General features: G+C 46.8%; 1 protein-coding gene across 2 annotated transcripts in view; it reads right to left on the reverse strand.

The window, feature by feature from the left end:
- Window positions 1–380: 380 nt before the first annotated feature.
- Window positions 381–23,889, reverse strand: part of LOC138637861 (cholinesterase-like) — an 82,048-nt gene continuing 58,539 nt past the window's right edge. For both annotated transcript variants that reach the window (XM_069726790.1, XM_069726796.1), the window contains exons 4-6: window positions 5,041–6,553; window positions 1,810–1,966; window positions 381–493 (exon numbers count right to left, since the gene is read on the reverse strand). In XM_069726790.1, the coding sequence (XP_069582891.1) occupies window positions 473–493; window positions 1,810–1,966; window positions 5,041–6,553 (1,691 nt within the window). In that variant the 3' untranslated portion in view covers window positions 381–472. The remainder of the gene's footprint in view (window positions 494–1,809; window positions 1,967–5,040; window positions 6,554–23,889) is intronic.

The raw sequence follows: 23,889 nt of genomic DNA on the forward strand, positions 1-23,889 counted from the left end.
AGTTCATTTCTGGTGTAAACTCATATGTTTAAGATTTCAGTATTTGATAGTTTGGGCCTCAGCACATGGTCCTCAACAATCAGTGGCTGGTAGATGTCCAATGTGGCTTCCTGCAGTGTTCCTGATTAATTCAATTATATCCACATCCTTAAAACACATATCTAACTGAAAATAGCAGTAATGGAAGAAATTAAGTCATTCTCCATGCCTTACCACTCTTCTCTATGATGCTAGATGTTATTGTGCCACCTTGTCATTCACCAGCTTAGCAGCTTGAAAAGGCTCCCTAAGAGGCGAGTGTTTTTTTTTATTCATTGGGCACAGATGTGGCTTCAAATAAATGCAAAACATCATGAAAACTGATAAAAAATGAAAATATTCATAAGACAATATGTTTATTATATTGAAGATACACTTTCATTATTCATGGTGCTTCCACTCCAATGCCTTGATCTTAGTAGGGTAGTTTACTTTAAGGTTCATCTCCTTGTATCTACAAATAAAAACAATGCTGAGTGTTAAAATTAGTTCTAGATTTGATGTTCTTAAATTCCACCCTTTCTCTATAGGTGTTCCTCAAGACTCTGTCCTATCACCACTTCACATCTCAATTTTTATGTTTGGCCTGGGACAGCTCATAAAGTCCCATGGCTTGCAGTACCATCTGTATGCTGATGACTTTCAAATCTACCTCTCTGATACAAATGTCACCTCTTTCCTGTTTTGAATTCCAGAGTGTTTATCATATCCTCCTTCTTGTCACTACTCTTTCTTAAATGCAATCTGGACAAAACCAAACTCATCATCTTTCCTCCATTTCATTGGAACACCCCTACATGATCTATCAGTGACATCACATTTTCTACTGTCAATCTCTGCAAGGAGAAACGATACTTCTTCGATTTTCTACTGTATCACATCTCCGTTACCTCAAAGTAACCCTTGACTCTGCCCTGCCCTTCAAACCATATGTCCAAGCCCTTACCACATTCTGCCACTTCCAGCTCATAAATATTTCAAGAATTCGCCTTTTCTGCAACCATTAGGAAAAATATTACTTCTTGACCTTATCATCTCCTGCCTTGACTATTGTCTGATTAATCCTCTCACATCGCTACTCACTCACCTTTCCCCTCTGTAAATCCCTTCACTGGCTTCCAATTCCCCAGTAAACCCAATTTAAATGACTTACAAGACCATACATAATCTGTCTCCTTCATAAGTCTCCAAACTGATCTCCCAATACTTCCCCAACATGTAACCAGTGGTCTTCACAAGATCTCCTTCTCTCCTCCACATTTTTGCTTTCGTCACTCAATCATCGCCAAATCTTTCCATAACATCCCCCATCCCCTAGCATTCTGGGCCTCAGCATGTCCCATTGTCTCCCATGACTGAAGCCTTATGGTGCAAACTAAATACTCACATCTTCCAGAAAGCTTGCAACCTGCAACAAGCTCTCTACCACCTAACCACCACTGGAGTTGCCTCAAACCCCAACCTGCTGTCTACTCAAAAGAAAGTTCAACACAGACCTTGTAAAATAAAACCATTTTAAATGATATCGCTTCCAGGACAAAACCCAAAAACAAATAGCCCACTATTTGGCATTCCTTAAATTGCCTGCCGAGGTGACTAGTCACAGACGCAAGCCTATCTTTGCGTCTTCAAGCTTTCATCAGAAGACTTGATGGCTCACACACCATCACCAAAGCCATCTTCTTCCTCATATTCCAGAAAGTGAAATTAGGTATGAAATAAAGTAATGAATTATTACTGGAAGAAATAAAATAATAATTATTCACCCACCGTTTTTTTCACTAGTTTAGGAAAGAAGGAATTCCAGAACTGACAGTTTTGACTGTTCCATTTTTGCTTGACATCCGCCTGGTCCACTTTCAGAATGGCGTATTTTTGTTCTTCAACTAAATACTGTGGCCAATTAAAATCATCATTGCTTGGGTTTCTACAGTATATAATCATGGCAAAAAGCATAAGTGAATTAGATCATGATTAGAAATGACTTACAGAGCTGCTTGTAGTTCCTGATATGCTATTGGTTTGTCTAGTTTACAAAATATACTATTAACGAAATCTGAGAAAACCTATGAATGTCTCCTTATGATCTTTAGCCCCGATCTATCAGAGTGATTACATCAGAATTTGGATGACAATCTCTGTGAAAAATAAAACATTTTTATGTAAATGTGAAATTTGGAGTTATTCAAAAACTTTAAAGAGTTTTGGCCTTTTCATGACAGTTTCACCCGTTTTGCATGAGTGTGTGATGCCAAAACTAGTTAAAACTCCCTGACTGGAGTAAGATTTGTGTCAAGGTGCACAGAAGACTGCTCCACTTGTCTGATTTCCCTAATTCATGACGAGACATGCACCTCTTAAAGGGAATCTGTCGCCCCAAAAATCTTATATGAGATAAAGCCACCGGCATCAGGGGCTTATCTACAGCATTCTGTAATACTGTAGATAAGCCCTCGATGTAACCTGAAAGATGAGAAAAAGAGTTTAGATTATACTCACCCAGGGGCGGTCCCGCTGCGGTCCAGTTTGATGTGCCTCGCGGTCATATGTTGATTTTGCTTCCTGCTGCGGCTCCTGCGCAGGCGTACTTTGTCTGCCCTGTTGAGGGCAGCGTAAAGTACTGCAGTGCGCAGGCGCTGGGCCTCTCTGACCTTTCCCGGTCCCTGCACACTGCAGTACTTTGCTCTGCCCTCAACAGGACAGACAAAGTACGCCTGTGCCGGAGCCGCAGCAGGAAGACAAGAAGAGGACCTCATTGTATGAAGATAGGCGCCGGACCCGGACCGCGATGCCCATCGGACAAGACCGCCCCCCCAGGTGAGTATAATATAACCTGTTTTTCTTACCTTTCAGGTTACATAAGGGGCTTATCTACAGCATTACAGAATGCTGTAGATAAGCCCCTGATGCCGGTGGCCTTAGCTCATGTCCGATTTTTGGGGTGACAGATTCCCTTTAATTATTCAGGAGCATCTGGCTCCAGAATGCTCCCTCGTCAAGACTGAAGTTAACATCGCTGGTCTTGTTATTGATGGCTTGATGATTCAGTGCTTTCATGTCATGACCACAAACAGTATTTCTTATGCTTGAGGACCTGCCCTGTCCTACATTATACAGACAGCCCACTAATGGTAATCTGTGTTGTGTAATGCTTAATTTTCACTGTAAGGGTAAGTTCACACAGGGTGTTTTTGCTGCGTTTTTTTATGATCATCTTGGCAGGAAATAAGCTGCTCCAAAAACGCAGGTTTATGTGCATTTTTGGTGCGGTTTTTGCGGCGTTTTTGCTGCATTTTTGTTGTATTTTTTTCATGAGTTTTTTTTTCTCTTTGTGCATGCCAATAAAGTTGAGTGCACACAGAGAAAAAAAAACAACTTCCTGTAGCTAGACAGAATAAATAGATTGATAGAATAGATAGCCCCTTTAATTTGACAGTTCCCTATTTTCTAGGTTTAGGCACTGACTGTTTACAGAAAATCCACAAATCATAGTTTGTGAAAAAGTGAGTACCCTAGAATGATTCGGAATCAGAGCTTCAAGCTTTTACCCCACTGTATAGCATCCTTCACAATTATGAAGCAACTGAGCTGCCGTATATATTTGATAGCTGATACCTTCTCACTGCAATAGCCATGGCTTCTTTTTCACTCAGTTATTAACTGTTGCCAATGTAATATATGATATTAACTAGCAATAATAGTGAGCCTCTTCTATGGTAGTTCTTATATTATTTAAATTGTACATTTTGGATGAGAATGGCTAATGATATGGAGTCAGTGACTGGCTAATTGACCTTTTGAAGCCCCATAAGCTGCCTTGTTGGAGTATCGGTCATGAAATGATGTAGCTTTGGTCACAGAAAACATAGGAAAAATCATCCTGACCTTCTATCCAAAAAACAATCCTAGTTATAACTAGAGATGAGTGAATATGTTCAGAAACGATTGCCAAATCTGATTTTGCTATATTCTTGCTATATTGGTACCCTATTCATGCCGAATTTATGTTTGACAATTGTTTCCAAACATATTCGGAATTTCTACTCCCATTGACTCCAATGGCGTTGTGCTATGTTCAGCGAATATTGCAAATACAATATTCGCGGTCGATCATAAGCTGTACCGAATGTTGAAATATTCACTAAACTCTAGTTATAAACTCAGGTTCGAAGTGTCTTCAGAGAGTACTTCCTAAGCTAAATATGAACTTCAAGTCCTTTTTGTGTCCCTGGAGCTAGTGATTAGAAATATGCAAATATATTCTAGTGGAATTTTACTTTAATTGAATATTCTGAAAATCCACATTTGCGAAATTGCTGATTTTTTGTAATACGCTGATTCAGCTGAATGGAGTCACTGGTCGCCATTTTGTTGAACCATCAAAAGGTTAAAAATGGGAAAAAAAGCTACTGATACTCACCTTACCACTCACCTCTCCGGCCCCATTGCTCCTCAATGACTCCTGTGCTGTCCTTGTCGTATCTTTTTCTATCAGACACTTCTGCTAGAATCCTGGGGAGTCTTCATACTAGGCCAGGACTTCTCGCTCTGTTGAGTTCCTAGATGTTTCTGAACATGCACTCGCAAGATCACTGCAAATGTCAGGCTGTCAGGACACTATGACTCTACCTGTGCTTGTGCAGAACAGTTCTAGGCCACAACAGAGTCCAAAGTATCCTGGCCTTGCATAAAGAGACCTAAGATTTGAGTGTGAACAGTGGTGATAAGAAGATGCAATGAGGATCGGACAGATGACAGTGAAAAAAGGAGGGACCAGAGGGGTGAGTATAACTTTTTTTGTTTTATTTATGTATTATGTTTTTTTTGGTGATACATAGATGACTATTATCTTCCTTTGAGCTTTCCAAGTTAGCAATTTCCTAATTTTTATTTTGTTAAAAAATTGGGCTACTCTGTTCCCCAATATACGGTAGTCGATATTACTACTCAGAGCTGCGTTCATATCTCTAGTCCACAACATACTTGCATAAAAAGTCTTACCCTTCTCTGGCAAAGTTGGCCCACATTTTCATAAGCCTTTTGCTAAACACTTGCTCTTGATTTGAGAATTTTTCAGGGAAAATGAGTGGTTGGCCAAATAACATTGGCAATTCTGCTGCATGTATCACCCCCATCCACTCTGGATAACTTTCAATTGACGAGCGATGCTCATATTCATAGATGAAAATTTTATTTTGATTCTTTGCAGCAGAGTTTGCAAAATACTTTGAAGGACACATAAAATTATTGTCTTTCAATATTCGCTCCATGGCATCACGATTCTTCTCAGTGTTTTTTTCATCATCCCAGTCTTTATACAATAACATCATAGATTCTAAAAGAAGATCATCTGCCGTTGGGAAGAAGTGTTTCAAACCTTCTTTAAATTCCTCCATGGTGATTAGACTTAAGTTATTTACACTAAATCCTGGTGCACCAAGCACTGGAAAGGGGTAACCATCATTTTTGGTTACTCCTATTAAGAGGTCAATATTTCCAATTGAATGTTTTACTAGGTTTTCAGGTATATCAGTTACAAAATCATTATCTAGAACAGGAACAAAGAGTGTCAAAGCAAATTTTGGATCACTTAAAATTTGCTTTTCAACTATTTTGTTGGCATCTACTTTTTGTAAGCAGGCTATAGTCGCATCATCATCTTCTGTAGGACAATTGAGCATTCTGGCTAAGTTCAAGGACAACTTCCTTGACCTTTCATGGGAATTAAAAGCCCAGTAAGCGTTTGGTGATCCACTTTGAAGAATAGCTCTTTTGAAATAAGGATGACTTCCAGAACTTATAACATGATACCCTACACTGCCAGCTCCAGCACTTTCTCCAAAAATTGTAATACTCTCCGGGTTTCCACCGAATGCGGCAATATTTTCATGAACCCACTGGAGAGCCAGTCTTTGATCAAATAGACCAGCATTTCCGGGAGCCTTTCCATTTTTGGGAAAAGCTAAGAAACCAAGTGCTCCAACTCTGTAATTCATTGACACTACGATGATATTTTCAGAAGCTGCCAAAACACTTCCATCAAATATTTCTAATGCAGAGGTACCGGAAATAAATCCTCCTCCATAGATATACACCATGACATCTGCTGGTTTTGATATTGATTGAGGAACCCATACATTTAGACTAAGACAGTCCTCACTTATTTCATTTTTTACAACCCACATATCTGTTCTGCTAATCTCAATGTAGGCATCTCCTTTATACTGGGAGCAAGAGCTTCCAAAAGTAGTGGCTTTGTAGATACCTTCCCATGGTGCTCGAGGTTCTGGTTTTCTGAACCTTTTTTCTCCGGTTGGTGCCTCTGCGTATGGTATTCCGAGATAGGCTATGACATTATGTGCTACCACAGACTTTTTTATTCCACTCACTTTCCCTTGCTTTGTTTCTACAATGGTATCATCTTCTGCCAAACAATATACAGCAAGTATAGTGAGTATTACGAAACAGATTTTATTGCAGCAGAACCACATATTTTTGTTCTCCATGCTCTTTTCTGCAATTTAAAAAAGATTATATATTTATATATATGACATAAATTTATCTTTAAATAAACTAACATATTGTTTTACTGATTCACTTCTTAAAGAGAAATTAAAGTTTTTTTACATTTTGCAGATACCCTACATTTTTAAAGATTGGTTGAATTCTGAGTCCCCACTGATCTCTCAAAAAATGCCAGAGAAGTGTACAGCTCAGGAGGTAGGAACACACTCTTGCTGACTGAGCATACACACAGTGGAGTAGGGATAGAATAGCAAGTCATGGGGAATCATCAAGAGTGGCTTAGCACACACCTGCATTTCGTCAGTCTTGCTGAAGTAGAAGGCGCCAAATTCATTAAGATGTGTACTCTATTTAATGAATTTTTTGCCTTTTCTAAGTGACAGAGACTGGATTAGCACTTCTGGCTTATGAAACCACAACATTTTTGATAGGTAGTAGCCACGTCCATGTCACAACCCAGTTCTGCTCCTGGTCTGCCCATTTTTCTAGAGCTGAATCAATCTGTCGTGAAAACTGCCCATTGCACAATAATGTGACTTTTCAATGTTTTTATGCAAGTTTTTTGGCTTAAAGCTTTGATGTGTTGGATCCACAGGCTTTCTGCTTCACTTGTCTCCCAAGCTACTCACTTCTCTGCCATCTATTGAGAAATTGGTGGTGGTCTCAGGACCTGGGACCCAAGCAATCTGTAAACATGTAAAGTGCCTGCAAAAATCTAAAAAATATGCGTAAAAGTTACTCTTTAAATGCAATAGAAATGGTTACAGTGGCTGAGAGAAAAATCTGTTTAAGATGCAAAACCGTCAAGCGCTAAGACAGTACTATTTCTATCCTCTAGCTAAAAGAAAAACATTTACATGAGCTCTCACATACAGGGAAAAAACTATTTTACTAAAAGATATCTATTGTAGGTCACTACCCTACGTGCCAGTGTCCAATGCTTTGACCATTTTACACCATTGAATCCAAGAAAAAAGCCGTTTATATACGCCATCAACCACAGTGAATTTGGCCAATGATCAATATATTCTGAATGGTGAGAGTAAGGAACCATTTATTGATATAAGTGGACAATGCAATAGAAAGTGTACCACTGTCCTCAGCAGGTACTTAGCAGCAATATTACAAGACCTGGATACCCATGTGTTTTGGGTACTTATTCTTTACTAGATGGTGGCCCAATTGTAATGCATTGGGTATTCTAGAATATGTATGTAGTTTATTTATGAAGTTTTCAGAATAATTCAATTTATACACAGGATTCGGCCGGCTGCGGCCAATTAGCAAAGCGTGGTTTAAATTCCGCGCCAATTCGGCCGGACTGCGTCTGTCGCTGATTGTTTGCGGCCAGGCGCCACATAGTATATAGCACAGACATGTTGTATATTGCCCAGCCAGGTAGTATATTGCCCAGCCAGGTAGTATATGGCTCAGCCTCGTAGCATATAGCACAGACACGTAGTATATTGCACAGCCACGTAATATATTGCACAGCCACGTAGTACATAGCACAGCCACGTAGTATATAGCACAGAGACGTAGTATATAACACAGCCCATGTAGTATATAACACAGGCCACGTAGTATAGAGCACATCGATGTAGTATACTGCCCAGCCACGTAGTATATAACACAGCCCACATAGTATACAGCACAGAGATGTAGTGTATAGCACAGCCCACGCAGTATCTAACACAGCCCACGTAATATATAGCAATGTGGGCACCATATCCCTGTTAAAAAAAATAATTAAAATAAAAAATAGTTATATACTCACCCTCCGTGGCCCCCTGGATCCAGCCCAAGTGTTTACCGATGCTCCTCGCGACGCTCTGATCCCAAGAGTGCATTGTGGTCTCGTGAGATGATGAAGTAGCGGTCTCGCGAGACCGCTACGTCATCATCTCGCGAGACCGCAATGCATGGACCGGTCACCGGAGCGTCGCGAGGAGTGGGAAAGGTTCTGAAAGGTGAGTATATAATGATTTTTTATTTTTTTTAATTATATTTAACATTAGATTTTTTTACTATTGATGCTGCATAAAAGTTGGTCACACAGGGTTAATAGCAGCGTTAATGGACTGCGTTACACCGCGGCATAACTCGGTCTGTTAACGCTGCCATTAACCCTGTGTGAGCACTGACTGGAGGGGAGTATGGAGTGGGCACTGACTGCAGGGGAGTAGGGAGCGGCCATTTTGCTGCCCGACTGTGCCCGTCTCTGATTGGTCGTGGCCGTTTTGCCACGACCAATCAGCGACTTGGGATTTCCGTGACAGAAAGAAAGAAAGACAGACAGACAGAAGGACAGACATAAAGACGGAAGTGACCCTTAGACAATTATATAATCAGTAAGGTTTGACAGTGCCTGATTTTTCAGCTATACCCTTCTATCTACTGAGTTTCAACAGATTGCTGTAGATTAGTTGTCTAGCTTCTCAAATATTATTGCCAAGTCCCATACCATCGCTGTTGTTTTTTTTTTTTTGTTTTTTACTTTATTTCATTTGTTAGCTATCAGTAATTTATGCTCAGAGGGTGAATTAAAATTCTTCTTAGTCACAGTCATCTGCTGCTTCCAGCACTGTTTCGGTAACACTCTTGCATAAATTGTGACCACAGCTCTTTCTTGGTGGCCGGTTGTACCTCTCTTAATATAAATCTATGAGAACCATGTTCTGAGTCTCATAAACTTATTTTGAGAAAGGGACTTTTGCTCCTCACATAAGTTCCTGTGTTAACTGGGCTTGTCACAACTGTGGACACATGATACAGGAGGGGACTGGAGTGGTGCTGGAAATGGCAAAAGATGTGCACAATGTACATACATTACCGATAGCTAACAAATGCTGAAACAAAATTTAAAAAATGCTGGCTTGGTACTTTACAGTGTTAGACATGGACTCAAAGGAGGCAATAGTGTGAACTAGCTAGATATTTTACTATCTTATAGGAAAACAAATCATTTTACATACTGGGACAATCCCAATAATTAACATTGGTGGCTTAGCGGCATTTTGGGCATCGATTTGGGCACCCACAGGCCCTTACATGACACTATAGATGCCATATGTGTAATCTATGAAGCCCATCCCCATCGGATTACAAGAATGGCATCAATCATGTCAAGATTGTTAATTCCACTAGGTGCTGAGGTATTACTGCATGGAATGCAAGTGATTAAGCAATCACAGGTTAAAGTCCTGTAGGGATTCTGAAAAAAATAACTTTAAAAAATTCAAGAATTTGTTGATTCAAAACAAACAGGTGGTTTATTAAAAGGTCACAAACTGTCAGCGGTAACAACATAACACAGCCTCTTCCAGGTAACCAAAAGGTATTACAGAACAAAGCATAAAATAACCAGTCCACATTCCAAACACCCAGACAAAGTGAGACCGCCCCAGCTGCCTTAACCCCTTAATGACAGGGGTATTTCCTTTTTTGTGTTTCCGTTTTTTGCTCCCCTTCTTCCCAGAGCCATGACTTTTTTTTATTTTTCTGTCATTATGGCCATGTGAGGGCTTGTTTTCTGCAGGACGAGTTGTATTTTTGAATGGCACCAATGGCTTTACGATATCGAGTACTGGAAAACAGGAAAAAAAATTCTAAGTGATATGAAATTGCAAAAAAAGTGCAATCCACAATTTTTTTTAAACATTTTCACTAAATGCTAAAACTGACTTGCCATTATGTTTTTCCAAGTCATTGCGAGTTCGTAGATACTAAACATGTCAAGGTTCTTTTTTATTTGCAGTAAGTGGTGGAAAAAAAATCCAAATGTTGCCATTTTCCAAAACCCGTAGCGTTTTCATTTTCAAGATCTGGGGCTGGCTGAGGGCTTATTTTTTGTGTGCCGACCTGTCATTTTTATTAATACCACTTTGGTGTAAATACGACCTTTTGATCACCCGTTGCATTTTATTGCAGTGTTGCAGCGACCAAAACAATGTAATTCTAGTGTTTTGATTTTCTTTTCATTACGCCGTTTACAGAATGGAATAATTCTATTTATATATTGATAGATATAATGGAAGAATAGATATTTACTGTATATATTGATAGATCTGGTAATTATGATGGTGGCGATACCAAATATGTGTATTTTTTCTTTTTTATTGTTTTATTTTGAATGGGGCAAATGGGGAGGTGACTTAAAATGCTATATTTTAAAATTTTGAATTTTCTTAAAAACTTTACTTGTTTCAATAGTCTCCATGGGAGATTAGAAACTGCATTCTTCCGATTGCTTGTGTTACACATTGCAGGGTTGCAGCCCTGCTCTGTGTAATAAAAATTCTCATGTGCTATGAGCACTGGCCACATGGTGGCGCTCATAGCAGTTCAGCAATGGCAACCATAGGGGGTCTCCTGCAGACCCCGGGTTGTCATGGCAACCCATCGGCGCTCTGCAATCATGTGACAGGGGCATCGATGGGCGGAGCTAAGATTGGCATCTGTTTGCGCTGGTTAAGTGCTGCTAGTTAACAACAGCGGATGGATCACAATTCCACCCAAGGCTTTTAGGCACATGACAGCTAATCAATCAGATCAGCTGTCAAGTGCCGGAAAATGTGCGGGCTCAGCATCGGAGCCCGCACTAAACAGGGGAAGGTGACCTATGATGGATAGTTCAATGGTTTGTGACTATATCTATAAAATAATGCTGGGAGCGTCACTCTGTCCCACCACTTTATATACTGCTCAAGCACAAGCGCCTGCGCAGACGCTCCCAGCATTACATTATAGCCACAGTGTCCGTCTTAAAAAAAAACTGGCGCCGGAAAGCGCCAACTGCGCTGGTACCGAAGTTGGCGTCACAGTCTCACTTCCTGATGAAGTCTACCGCCACAGTGTCCCCACGCCCCCTGATTCCGCCGAAGGTCCCATTGATCCTCGAAATAGGCGCTTTCCAGCACCATTTTCTTGAAGAGACACTACAGCACTCGGCGCCTGCGCAGTCTGCGCTTTCCGGCGCCATTTTGTTGAAGACACACTGCAGTGTGCCGAGTGCAGCGTCATGATCCTACCCCCTCATGACATCGCGGCAATCAGCGCCTGCGCAGTCCACGCTTTCCGGCGCCATTTTCTTGAAGAGATTCTGCGTCACTCGGCGCCCAGCAACAATAGGTGAAAATTTTTTTTTGGTTTATCGCAATAGCATACAGCGCATATAACACTATGGAGCATCTTATGGGGGCCATCAACTTTTATGGAGCAGCATACGGGTCATATACTATGCAGTATCTTATGGGGGCCATCAACCTTTATGGAGCAGCATACAGGGCATATACTATAGAGCATCTTATGGGGGCCATCAACCTTTATGGAGAAGAGTTCAGGGCATATGAATGGAAGCAGCACATTATGGAAAAGAGGCACAGGATGGGAGCACATGACAGAATGGGAGTGCAGGATGGTAGGAGCACATGACAGAACGGGGGCGCAGGATGGGAGCAGCACAGGTCAGAATGGGGGCGCAGGATGGGAGCAGCACATGACACAATGGGGGAACAGGATGGGAGCAGCACATGACAGAACGGGAGAGCAAGATGGGAGCAGCACATGACAGGATCGGGGCGCATGATGGGAGCAGCACATGACAGAATGGGAGCGCAGGATGGGAGGAGCACATGACAGAACAGGGATGCAGGATGGGAGCAGCACATAACAGAATGGGAGTGCAGAATGGGAGGAGCACATGAAAGAACGGGGCGCAGGATGGGAGCAGCACATGACAGGATGGGGGCGCAGGATTGGAGCAGCACATAACAGAATAAGGGCACAGGAAGGGAGCAGCACATGACAGGATGGGGGCGCAGGATGGGAGCAGGACATTACAGAATGGGGACGGAGGCTGGGAGCAGCACATGACAGAACGGGGGCACAGGATGGGAGCAGCACATGACAGAACGGAGGAGCAAGATAGGAGCAGCACATGACAGGATCGGGGCGCATGATGGGAGCAGCACATGACAGAATGGGAGCGCAGGATGGGAGGAGCACATGACAGAACGGGGATGCAGGATGGGAGCAGCACATAACAGAATGGGAGTGCAGAATGGGAGGAGCACATGAAAGAACGGGGCGCAGGATGGGAGCAGCACATGACAGGATGGGGGCGCAGGATTGGAGCAGCACATAACAGAATAAGGGCACAGGAAGGGAGCAGCACATGACAGGATGGGGGCGCAGGATGGGAGCAGCACATTACAGAATGGGGACGGAGGCTGGGAGCAGCACATGACAGAACGGGGGCAGGATGGGAGAAGCACATGACAACCTGGACGCAGGATGAGAGCAGCACATGACAGCATGGAGGCGCAGGATGGGAGCAGCACATGACAGGACAGGGGCGCAGGATGGGAGTAGCACATGACAGAACGGGGGCACAGGATGGGAGCAGCACAAGACAGGAGAGGGGCGCAGGATGGGAGCAGCACATTACAGAATGGGGACGGAGGCTGGGAGCAGCACATGACAGAACGGGGGCGCAGGATGAAAGCAGCACATGACAGAACGGGGGCAGGATGGGAGAAGCACATGACAGAACCTGGACGCAGGATGAGAGCAGCACATGTCAGCATGGAGGCGCAGGATGGGAGCCGCACATGACAGGATGGGGGCGCAGGATGGGAGCAGCACATGACAGGATGGGTGCGCAAGATGGGAGCAGCACATAACAGGATGGGGGTGCAGGATGGGAGCAGCACATGACAGAATGGGGGCGCAGGATGGGAGCAGCACATGACAGGATGGGGGTGCAGGATGGGAGCAGCACATCACAGAACGGGAGCACAGCATGGGAGGAGCACATGAAAGAATGGGGGTGCAGGATGGGAGCAGCACATGACAGGATGGGGGCTAAGGATGGGAGCAGCACATGACAGAATGGGGGCACAAGATGGGAGCAGCACATGACAGAACGGGGCCCAGGATGGGAGCAGCACATGACAGAATGGGAGCGCAGGATGGGAGCAGCACATGACAGAAAGGGGGCGCAGGATTGGAGCAGCACATGACAGGATGGGAGCAGCACATGACAGAATGGGGACGCAGGATGGGAGCAGCACATGACAGAACAGGGCGCAGGATGGGAGCAGCACATGACAGAATGGGGGCGCAGGATGAGAGAAGCAAATGACAGAATGGGGGCGCAGGATGGGAGCAGCACATGACAGAACAGGGGCGCAAGATGGGAGCAGCACATGACAGGAAGGGGGCGCAGAATGGGAGCAGCACATGACACAATGGGGGAACAGGATGGGAGCAGCACATGACAGAACGGAGGAGCAAGATGGGAGCAGCACATGACAGGATCGGGGCGCATGATGGGAGCAGCACATGACAGAATGGGAGCGCAGGATGGGAGGAACACATGACAGAACGGGGATGCAGGATGGGAGCAGCACATAACAGAATGGGAGTGCAGAATGGGAGGAGCACATGAAAGAACGGGGCGCAGGATGGGAGCAGCACATGACAGGATGGGGGCGCAGGATTGGAGCAGCACATGACAGAATAAGGGCACAGGAAGGGAGCAGCACATGACAGGATGGGGGCGCAGGATGGGAGCAGGACATTACAGAATGGGGACGGAGGCTGGGAGCAGCACATGACAGAACGGGGGCACAGGATGGGAGCAGCACATTACAGAATGGGGACGGAGGCTGGGAGCAGCACATGACAGAACGGGGGCAGGATGGGAGAAGCACATGACATAACCTGGACGCAGGATGAGAGCAGCACATGACAGCATGGAGGCGCAGGATGGGAGCAGCACATGACAGGACAGGGGCGCAGGATGGGAGTAGCACATGACAGAACGGGGGCACAGGATGGGAGCAGCACATGACAGGAGAGGGGCGCAGGATGGGAGCAGCACATTACAGAATGGGGACGGAGGCTGGGAGCAGCACATGACAGAACGGGGGCGCAGGATGAAAGCAGCACATGACAGAACGGGGGCAGGATGGGAGAAGCACATGACAGAACCTGGACGCAGGATGAGAGCAGCACATGTCAGCATGGAGGCGCAGGATGGGAGCCGCACATGACAGGATGGGGGCGCAGGATGGGAGCAGCACATGACAGGATGGGTGCGCAAGATGGGAGCAGCACATAACAGGATGTGGGTGCAGGATGGGAGCAGCACATGACAGAATGGGGGCGCAGGATGGGAGCAGCACATGACAGGATGGGGGTGCAGGATGGGAGCAGCACATCACAGAACGGGAGCACAGCATGGGAGGAGCACATGAAAGAATGGGGGTGCAGGATGGGAGCAGCACATGACAGGATGGGGGCTAAGGATGGGAGCAGCACATGACAGAATGGGGGCACAAGATGGGAGCAGCACATGACAGAACGGGGCCCAGGATGGGAGCAGCACATGACAGAATGGGAGCGCAGGATGGGAGCAGCACATGACAGAAAGGGGGCGCAGGATTGGAGCAGCACATGACAGGATGGGAGCAGCACATGACAGAATGGGGACGCAGGATGGGAGCAGCACATGACAGAACAGGGCGCAGGATGGGAGCAGCACATTACAGAATGGGGGCGCAGGATGAGAGAAGCAAATGACAGAATGGGGGCGCAGGATGGGAGCAGCACATGACAGAACAGGGGCGCAAGATGGGAGCAGCACATGACAGGAAAGGGGCGCAGAATGGGAGCAGCACATGACACAATGGGGGAACAGGATGGGAGCAGCATATGACAGAACGGAGGAGCAAGATGGGAGCAGCACATGACAGGATCGGGGCGCATGATGGGAGCAGCACATGACAGAATGGGAGCGCAGGATGGGAGGAGCACATGACAGAACGGGGATGCAGGATGGGAGCAGCACATAACAGAATGGGAGTGCAGAATGGGAGGAGCACATGAAAGAACGGGGCGCAGGATGGGAGCAGCACATGACAGGATGGGGGCGCAGGATTGGAGCAGCACATAACAGAATAAGGGCACAGGAAGGGAGCAGCACATGACAGGATGGGGGCGCAGGATGGGAGCAGCACATTACAGAATGGGGACGGAGGCTGGGAGCAGCACATGACAGAACGGGGGCACAGGATGGGAGCAGCACATTACAGAATGGGGACGGAGGCTGGGAGCAGCACATGACAGAACGGGGGCAGGATGGGAGAAGCACATGACATAACCTGGACGCAGGATGAGAGCAGCACATGACAGCATGGAGGCGTAGGATGGGAGCAGCACATGACAGGACAGGGGCGCAGGATGGGAGTAGCACATGACAGAACGGGGGCACAGGATGGGAGCAGCACATGACAGGAGAGGGGCGCAGGATGGGAGCAGCACATTACAGAATGGGGACGGAGGCTGGGAGCAGCACATGACAGAACGGGGGCGCAGGATGAAAGCAGCACATGACAGAACGGGGGCAGGATGGGAGAAGCACATGACAGAACCTGGACGCAGGATGAGAGCAGCACATGACAGCATGGAGGCGCAGAATGGGAGCCGCACATGACAGGATGGGGGCGCAGGATGGGAGCAGCACATGACAGGATGGGTGCGCAAGATGGGAGCAGCACATAACAGGATGGGGGTGCAGGATGGGAGCAGCACATGACAGAATGGGGGCGCAGGATGGGAGCAGCACATGACAGGATGGGGGTGCAGGATGGGAGCAGCACATCACAGAACGGGAGCACAGCATGGGAGGAGCACATGAAAGAATGGGGGTGCAGGATGGGAGCAGCACATGACAGGATGGGGGCTAAGGATGGGAGCAGCACATGACAGAATGGGGGCACAAGATGGGAGCAGCACATGACAGAACGGGGCCCAGGATGGGAGCAGCACATGACAGAACAGGGGCGCAAGATGGGAGCAGCACATGACAGGAAGGGGGCGTAGAATGGGAGCAGCACATGACACAATGGGGGAACAGGATGGGAGCAGCACATGACAGAACGGGGGAGCAAGATGGGAGCATCACATGACAGGATCGGGGTGCATGATGGGAGCAGCACATGACAGAATGGGAGCGCAGGATGGGAGGAGCACATGACAGAACGGGGATGCAGGATGGGAGCAGCACATAACAGAATGGGAGTGCAGAATGGGAGGAGCACATGAAAGAACGGGGCGCAGGATGGGAGCAGCACATGACAGGATGGGGGCGCAGGATTGGAGCAGCACATAACAGAATAAGGGCACAGGAAGGGAGCAGCACATGACAGGATGGGGGCGCAGGATGGGAGCAGGACATTACAGAATGTGGACGGAGGCTGGGAGCAGCACATGACAGAACGGGGGCACAGGATGGGAGCAGCACATTACAGAATGGGGACGGAGGCTGGGAGCAGCACATGACAGAACGGGGGCAGGATGGGAGAAGCACATGACATAACCTGGACGCAGGATGAGAGCAGCACATGACAGCATGGAGGCGCAGGATGGGAGCAGCACATGACAGGACAGGGGCGCAGGATGGGAGTAGCACATGACAGAACGGGGCACAGGATGGGAGCAGCACATGACAGGAGAGGGGCGCAGGATGGGAGCAGCACATTACAGAATGGGGACGGAGGCTGGGAGCAGCACATGACAGAACGGGGGCGCAGGATGAAAGCAGCACATGACAGAACGGGGGCAGGATGGGAGAAGCACATGACAGAACCTGGACGCAGGATGAGAGCAGCACATGACAGCATGGAGGCGCAGGATGGGAGCCGCACATGACAGGATGGGGGCGCAGGATGGGAGCAGCACATGACAGGATGGGTGCGCAAGATGGGAGCAGCACATAACAGGATGGGGGTGCAGGATGGGAGCAGCACATGACAGAATGGGGGCGCAGGATGGGAGCAGCACATGACAGGATGGGGGTGCAGGATGGGAGCAGCACATCACAGAACGGGAGCACAGCATGGGAGGAGCACATGAAAGAATGGGGGTGCAGGATGGGAGCAGCACATGACAGGATGGGGGCTAAGGATGGGAGCAGCACATGTCAGAATGGGGGCACAAGATGGGAGCAGCACATGACAGAACGAGGCCCAGGATGGGAGCAGCACATGACAGAATGGGAGCACAGGATGGGAGCAGCACATGACAGAAAGGGGGCGCAGGATTGGAGCAGCACATGACAGGATGGGAGCAGCACATGACAGAATGGGGACGCAGGATGGGAGCAGCACATGACAGAACAGGGCGCAGGATGGGAGCAGCACATGACAGAATGGGGGCGCAGGATGAGAGAAGCAAATGACAGAATGGGGGCGCAGGATGGGAGCAGCACATGACAGAACAGGGGCGCAAGATGGGAGCAGCACATGACAGGAAGGGGGCGCAGAATGGGAGCAGCATATGACACAATGGGGGAACAGGATGGGAGCAGCACATGACAGAACAGGGGAGCAAGATGGGAGCAGCACATGACAGGATCGGGGCGCATGATGGGAGCAGCACATGACAGAATGGGAGCGCAGGATGGGAGGAGCACATGACAGAACGGGGATGCAGGATGGGAGCTGTTATGTAGGCAATCCAGTGACACAGTGTGCCAGCAATCAGAGCACATACAGTGATCTGACAATAATCCAAAAACAATAGAACGAGCTCTGAGACGTGGAATCTCTGTAGACCGCAATACCTGAACCTATCCTAACACAACTAAAGGCAGCTGTGGATTGCGCCTGACACTACCTATGCAACTCGGCACAGCCTGAGGAGCTGACTAGCCTGAAGATAGAAAAACAAGCCTGACTTGCCTCAGAGAAATACCCCAAAGGAAAAGGCAGCCCCCCACATATAATGACTGTTAGCAAGATGAAAAGACAAACGTAGGGATGAAATAGATTCAGCAAAGTGAGGCCCGATATTCTAGATAGAGCGAGGATAGCAAAGAGAACTTAGCAGTCTACAAAAAACCCTAAAGCAAAAAACCACGCAAAGGGGGCAAAAAACCCACCGTGCCGAACTAACGGCACGGCGGTACACCCTTTGCGTCTCAGAGCTTCCAGCAAAACAAATTGACAAGCTGGACAGAAAAAGTAGCAACAAAAGCAAAGAAGCACTTATCTAAGCAGAGCAGCAGGCCACAGGAAAGATCCAGAAGCTCAGATCCAACACTGGAACATTGACAAGGAGCAAGGAAGACAGAATCAGGCGGAGTTAAATAACAAAGCAGCCAACGAACTCACCAGAACACCTGAGGGAGGAAGCTCAGAAGCTGCAGTACCACTTGTGACCACAGGAGTGAATTCAGCCACAGAATTCACAACAGTACCCCCCCCTTGAGGAGGGGTCACCGAACCCTCACCAGAGCCCCCAGGCCGACCAGGATGAGCCACATGAAAGGCACGAACAAGATCTGGAGCATAGACATCAGAGGCAAAAACCCAGGAATTATCTTCCTGAGCATAACCCTTCCATTTAACCAGATACTGGAGTTTCCGTCTAGAAACACGAGAATCCAAAATTTTCTCCACAATATACTCCAATTCCCCCTCCACCAAAACCGGGGCAGGAGGCTCAACAGATGGAACCATAGGTGCCACGTATCTCCGCAACAACGACCTATGGAATACATTATGTATGGAAAAGGAGTCTGGGAGGGTCAGACGAAAAGACACAGGATTGAGAATCTCAGAAATCCTATACGGACCAATAAAACGAGGTTTAAATTTAGGAGAGGAAACCTTCATAGGAATATGACGAGAAGATAACCAAACCAGATCGCCAACACGAAGTCGGGGACCCTGTTATGTTTGCTAATGACAGGTGTTATGAAGGCAATCCAGAAACACAGTGTGCTTAGCGATCAGAGCGCACACAGTGATTTGACAAATACCCAAAAATACAAGAACGAGCTCTGAGACGTGGAAACTCTGTAGACTGCACACCTGATCCTATCCTAAACACAACTAAAAGCGGCTGTGGATTGCGCCTAACAACTACCTAGGCAACTCGGCACAGCCTAAGAAACTAGCTAGCCTGAAGATAGAAAAATAGGCCTGACTTGCCCCAGAGAAATTCCCCAAAGGAAAAGGCAGCCCCCCACATATAATGACTGTGAGTAAGATGAAAAGACAAAACGTAGGGATGAAATAGATTCAGCAAAGTGGGGCCCGATATTCTAGGACAGAGCGAGGACAGTAAAGCGAACTTTGCAGTCTACAAAAAACCCTAAAGCAAAACCACGCAAAGGGGGCAAAAAAAACCCACCGTGCCGAACTAACGGCACGGCGGTACACCCTTTGCGTCTCAGGGCTTCCAGCAAAACAAATGACAAGCTGGACAGAAAAAAAGCAACAAAAAAGCAAAAAGCACTTAGCTATACAGAGCAGCAGGGTCACAGGAACAATCAGGAGAAGCTCAGATCCAACACTGAAACACTGACAAGGAGCAAGGATAGCAGCATCAGGCGGAGTTAAGTAATGAAGCAGTTAACGAGCTCACCAGAACACCTGAGGGAGGAAGCTCAGAAGCTGCAGTACCACTTGTGACCACAGGAGTGAATTCAGCCACAGAATTCACAACAGTACCCCCCCCTTGAGGAGGGGTCACCGAACCCTCACCAGAGCCCCCAGGCCGACCAGGATGAGCCGCATGAAAGGCACAAACAAGATCGGAAGCATGAACATCAGAGGCAAAAACCCAGGAATTATCTTCCTGAGCATAACCCTTCCATTTAACCAGATACTGGAGTTTCCGTCTAGAAACACGAAAATCCAAAATCTTCTCCACAATATACTCCAATTCCCCCTCCACCAAAACCGGGGCAGGAGGCTCAACAGATGGAACCATAGGTGCCACGTATCTCCGCAACAACGACCTATGGAATACATTATGTATGGAAAAGGAGTCTGGGAGGGTCAAACGAAAAGACACAGGATTGAGAACCTCAGAAATCCTATATGGACCAATAAAACGAGGTTTAAATTTAGGAGAGGAAACCTTCATAGGAATATGACGAGAAGATAACCAAACCAGATCCCCAACACGAAGTCGGGGACCCACACGGCGTCTGCGATTAGCGAAAAGTTGAGCTTTCTCCTGGGACAAGATCAAATTGTCCACTACCTGAGTCCAGATCTGCTGCAACCTATCCACCACAGAATCCACACCAGGACAGTCCGAAGACTCAACCTGTCCTGAAGAGAAACGAGGATGGAACCCAGAATTGCAAAAAAATGGAGAAACCAAGGTAGCCGAGCTGGCCCGATTATTAAGGGCGAACTCAGCCAACGGCAAAAAGGACACCCAATCATCCTGGTCTGCAGAAACAAAACATCTCAGATATGTTTCCAAGGTCTGATTGGTTCGTTCGGTCTGGCCATTAGTCTGAGGATGGAAAGCCAAAGAAAAGGATAGGTCAATGCCCATCCTACCACAAAAGGCTCGCCAAAACCTTGAAACAAACTGGGAACCTCTGTCAGAAACAATATTCTCAGGAATGCCATGCAACCGAACCACATGCTGAAAGAACAAAGGTACCAAATCAGAGGAGGAAGGCAATTTAGCCAAGGGCACCAGATGGACCATTTTAGAAAAGCGATCACAGACCACCCAAATGACTGACATCTTTTGAGAAACGGGAAGGTCAGAAATGAAATCCATCGAAATATGTGTCCAAGGCCTCTTTGGGACCGGCAAGGGCAAAAGCAACCCACTGGCACGAGAACAGCAGGGCTTAGCCCTAGCACAAATCCCACAGGACTGCACAAAAGTACGTACATCCCGTGACAGAGATGGCCACCAGAAGGATCTAGCCACTAACTCTCTGGTACCAAAGATTCCAGGATGACCAGCCAACACCGAACAATGAAGTTCAGAGATAAGTTTATTAGTCCACCTATCAGGGACGAACAGTTTCTCTGCTGGACAACGATCAGGTTTATTCGCCTGAAATTTTTGCAGCACCCGCCGCAAATCAGGGGAGATGGCAGACACAATGACTCCTTCCTTGAGGATACCCGCTGGCTCAGATAAACCCGGAGAGTCGGGCACAAAACTCCTAGACAGCATCCGCCTTCACATTTTTAGAGCCCGGAAGGTACGAAATCACAAAGTCGAAGCGGGCAAAAAATAACGACCAACGGGCCTGTCTAGGATTCAAGCGCTTGGCAGACTCGAGATAAGTCAAGTTCTTATGATCAGTCAATACCACCACGCGATGCTTAGCTCCTTCAAGCCAATGACGCCACTCCTCGAATGCCCACTTCATGGCCAGCAACTCTCGATTGCCCACATCATAATTACGCTCAGCGGGCGAAAACTTCCTGGAAAAGAAAGCACATGGTTTCATCACTGAGCAATCAGAACCTCTCTGTGACAAAACAGCCCCTGCTCCAATCTCAGAAGCATCAACCTCGACCTGGAACGGAAGAGAAACATCTGGCTGACACAACACAGGGGCAGAACAAAAACGACGCTTCAACTCCTGAAAAGCTTCCACAGCAGCAGAAGACCAATTAACCAAATCAGCACCCTTCTTGGTCAAATCGGTCAATGGTTTGGCAATGCTAGAAAAATTACAGATGAAGCGACGATAAAAATTAGCAAAGCCCAGGAACTTTTGCAGACTTTTCAGAGATGTCGGCTGAATCCAATCCTCGATGGCTTGGACCTTAACTGCATCCATCTCGATAGTAGAAGGGGTAAAGATGAACCCCAAAAATGAAACTTTCTGCACACCGAAGAGACACTTTGATCCCTTCACAAACAAAGAGTTAGCACGCAGGACCTGAAAAACCATTCTGACCTGCTTCACATGAGACTCCCAATCATCTGAGAAGATCAAAATGTCATCCAAGTAAACAATCAGGAATTTATCCAGATACTCACGGAAGATGTCATGCATAAAAGACTGAAACACAGATGGAGCATTGGCAAGTCCGAACGGCATCACTAGATACTCAAAATGACCCTCGGGCGTATTGAATGCAGTTTTCCATTCATCTCCTTGCCTGATTCTCACCAGATTATACGCACCACGAAGATCTATCTTAGTGAACCAACTAGCCCCCTTAATCCGAGCAAACAAGTCAGATAACAATGGCAAGGGATACTGAAATTTAGCAGTGATCTTATTAAGAAGGCGGTAATCAATACACGGTCTCAGCGAACCATCCTTCTTGGCTACAAAGAAGAACCCTGCTCCCAGTGGTGATGACGATGGGCGAATATGTCCCTTCTCCAGGGATTCCTTCACATAACTGCGCATAGCGGCGTGTTCGGGCACGGATAAATTAAATAATCGACCTTTAGGGAATTTACTACCAGGAATCAAATTGATAGCACAATCACAATCCCTATGCGGAGGTAGAGCATCGGACTTGGGCTCTTCAAATACATCCTGATAATCAGACAAGAACTCTGGGACCTCAGAAGGGGTGGATGACGAAATCGACAAAAATGGAACATCACCATGTACCCCCTGACAACCCCAGCTGGATACCGACATGGAATTCCAATCCAATACTGGATTATGGGTTTGTAGCCATGGCAACCCCAACACGACCACATCATGCAGATTATGTAGCACCAGAAAGCGAATAACTTCCTGATGTGCAGGAGCCATGCACATGGTCAGCTGGGTCCAGTACTGAGGTTTATTCTTGGCCAAAGGTGTAGCATCAATTCCTCTCAACGGAATAGGACACCGCAAAGGCTCCAAGAAAAACCCACAACGTTTAGCATAATCCAAATCCATCAGATTCAGGGCAGCGCCCGAATCCACAAACGCCATGACAGAATACGATGACAAAGAGCATATCAAGGTAATGGACAGAAGGAATTTGGATTGTACAGTACCAATGACGGCAGACCTATCGAACCGCTTAGTGCGCTTAGGACAATCAGAAATAGCATGAGTGGAATCACCACAGTAGAAACACAGAACATTCAGACGTCTGTGTTCTTGCCGTTCAACTCTGGTCATAGTCCTATCGCACTGCATAGGCTCAGGTTTAATCTTAGACAATACCGCCAAATGGTGCACAGATTTACGCTCGCGCAAGCGTCGACCGATCTGAATGGCCAAAGACATAGACTCATTCAAACCAGCAGGCATAGGAAAACCCACCATGACATCATTAAGAGCCTCAGAGAGACCCTTTCTGAACAAAGCTGCCAGCGCAGATTCATTCCACAGAGTGAGTACTGACCACTTCCTAAATTTCTGACAATATACTTCTATATCATCCTGACCCTGGCACAAAGCCAGCAAATTTTTCTCAGCCTGATCCACTGAATTAGGCTCATCGTAAAGCAATCCGAGCGCCAGGAAAAACGCATTGACATTACTCAATGCAGGGTCTCCTGGCGCAAGAGAAAATGCCCAGT

The sequence above is a fragment of the Ranitomeya imitator genome, chromosome 1 (assembly GCF_032444005.1).
Source record: "Ranitomeya imitator isolate aRanImi1 chromosome 1, aRanImi1.pri, whole genome shotgun sequence".
Lineage (NCBI taxonomy): Eukaryota > Metazoa > Chordata > Amphibia > Anura > Dendrobatidae > Ranitomeya > Ranitomeya imitator.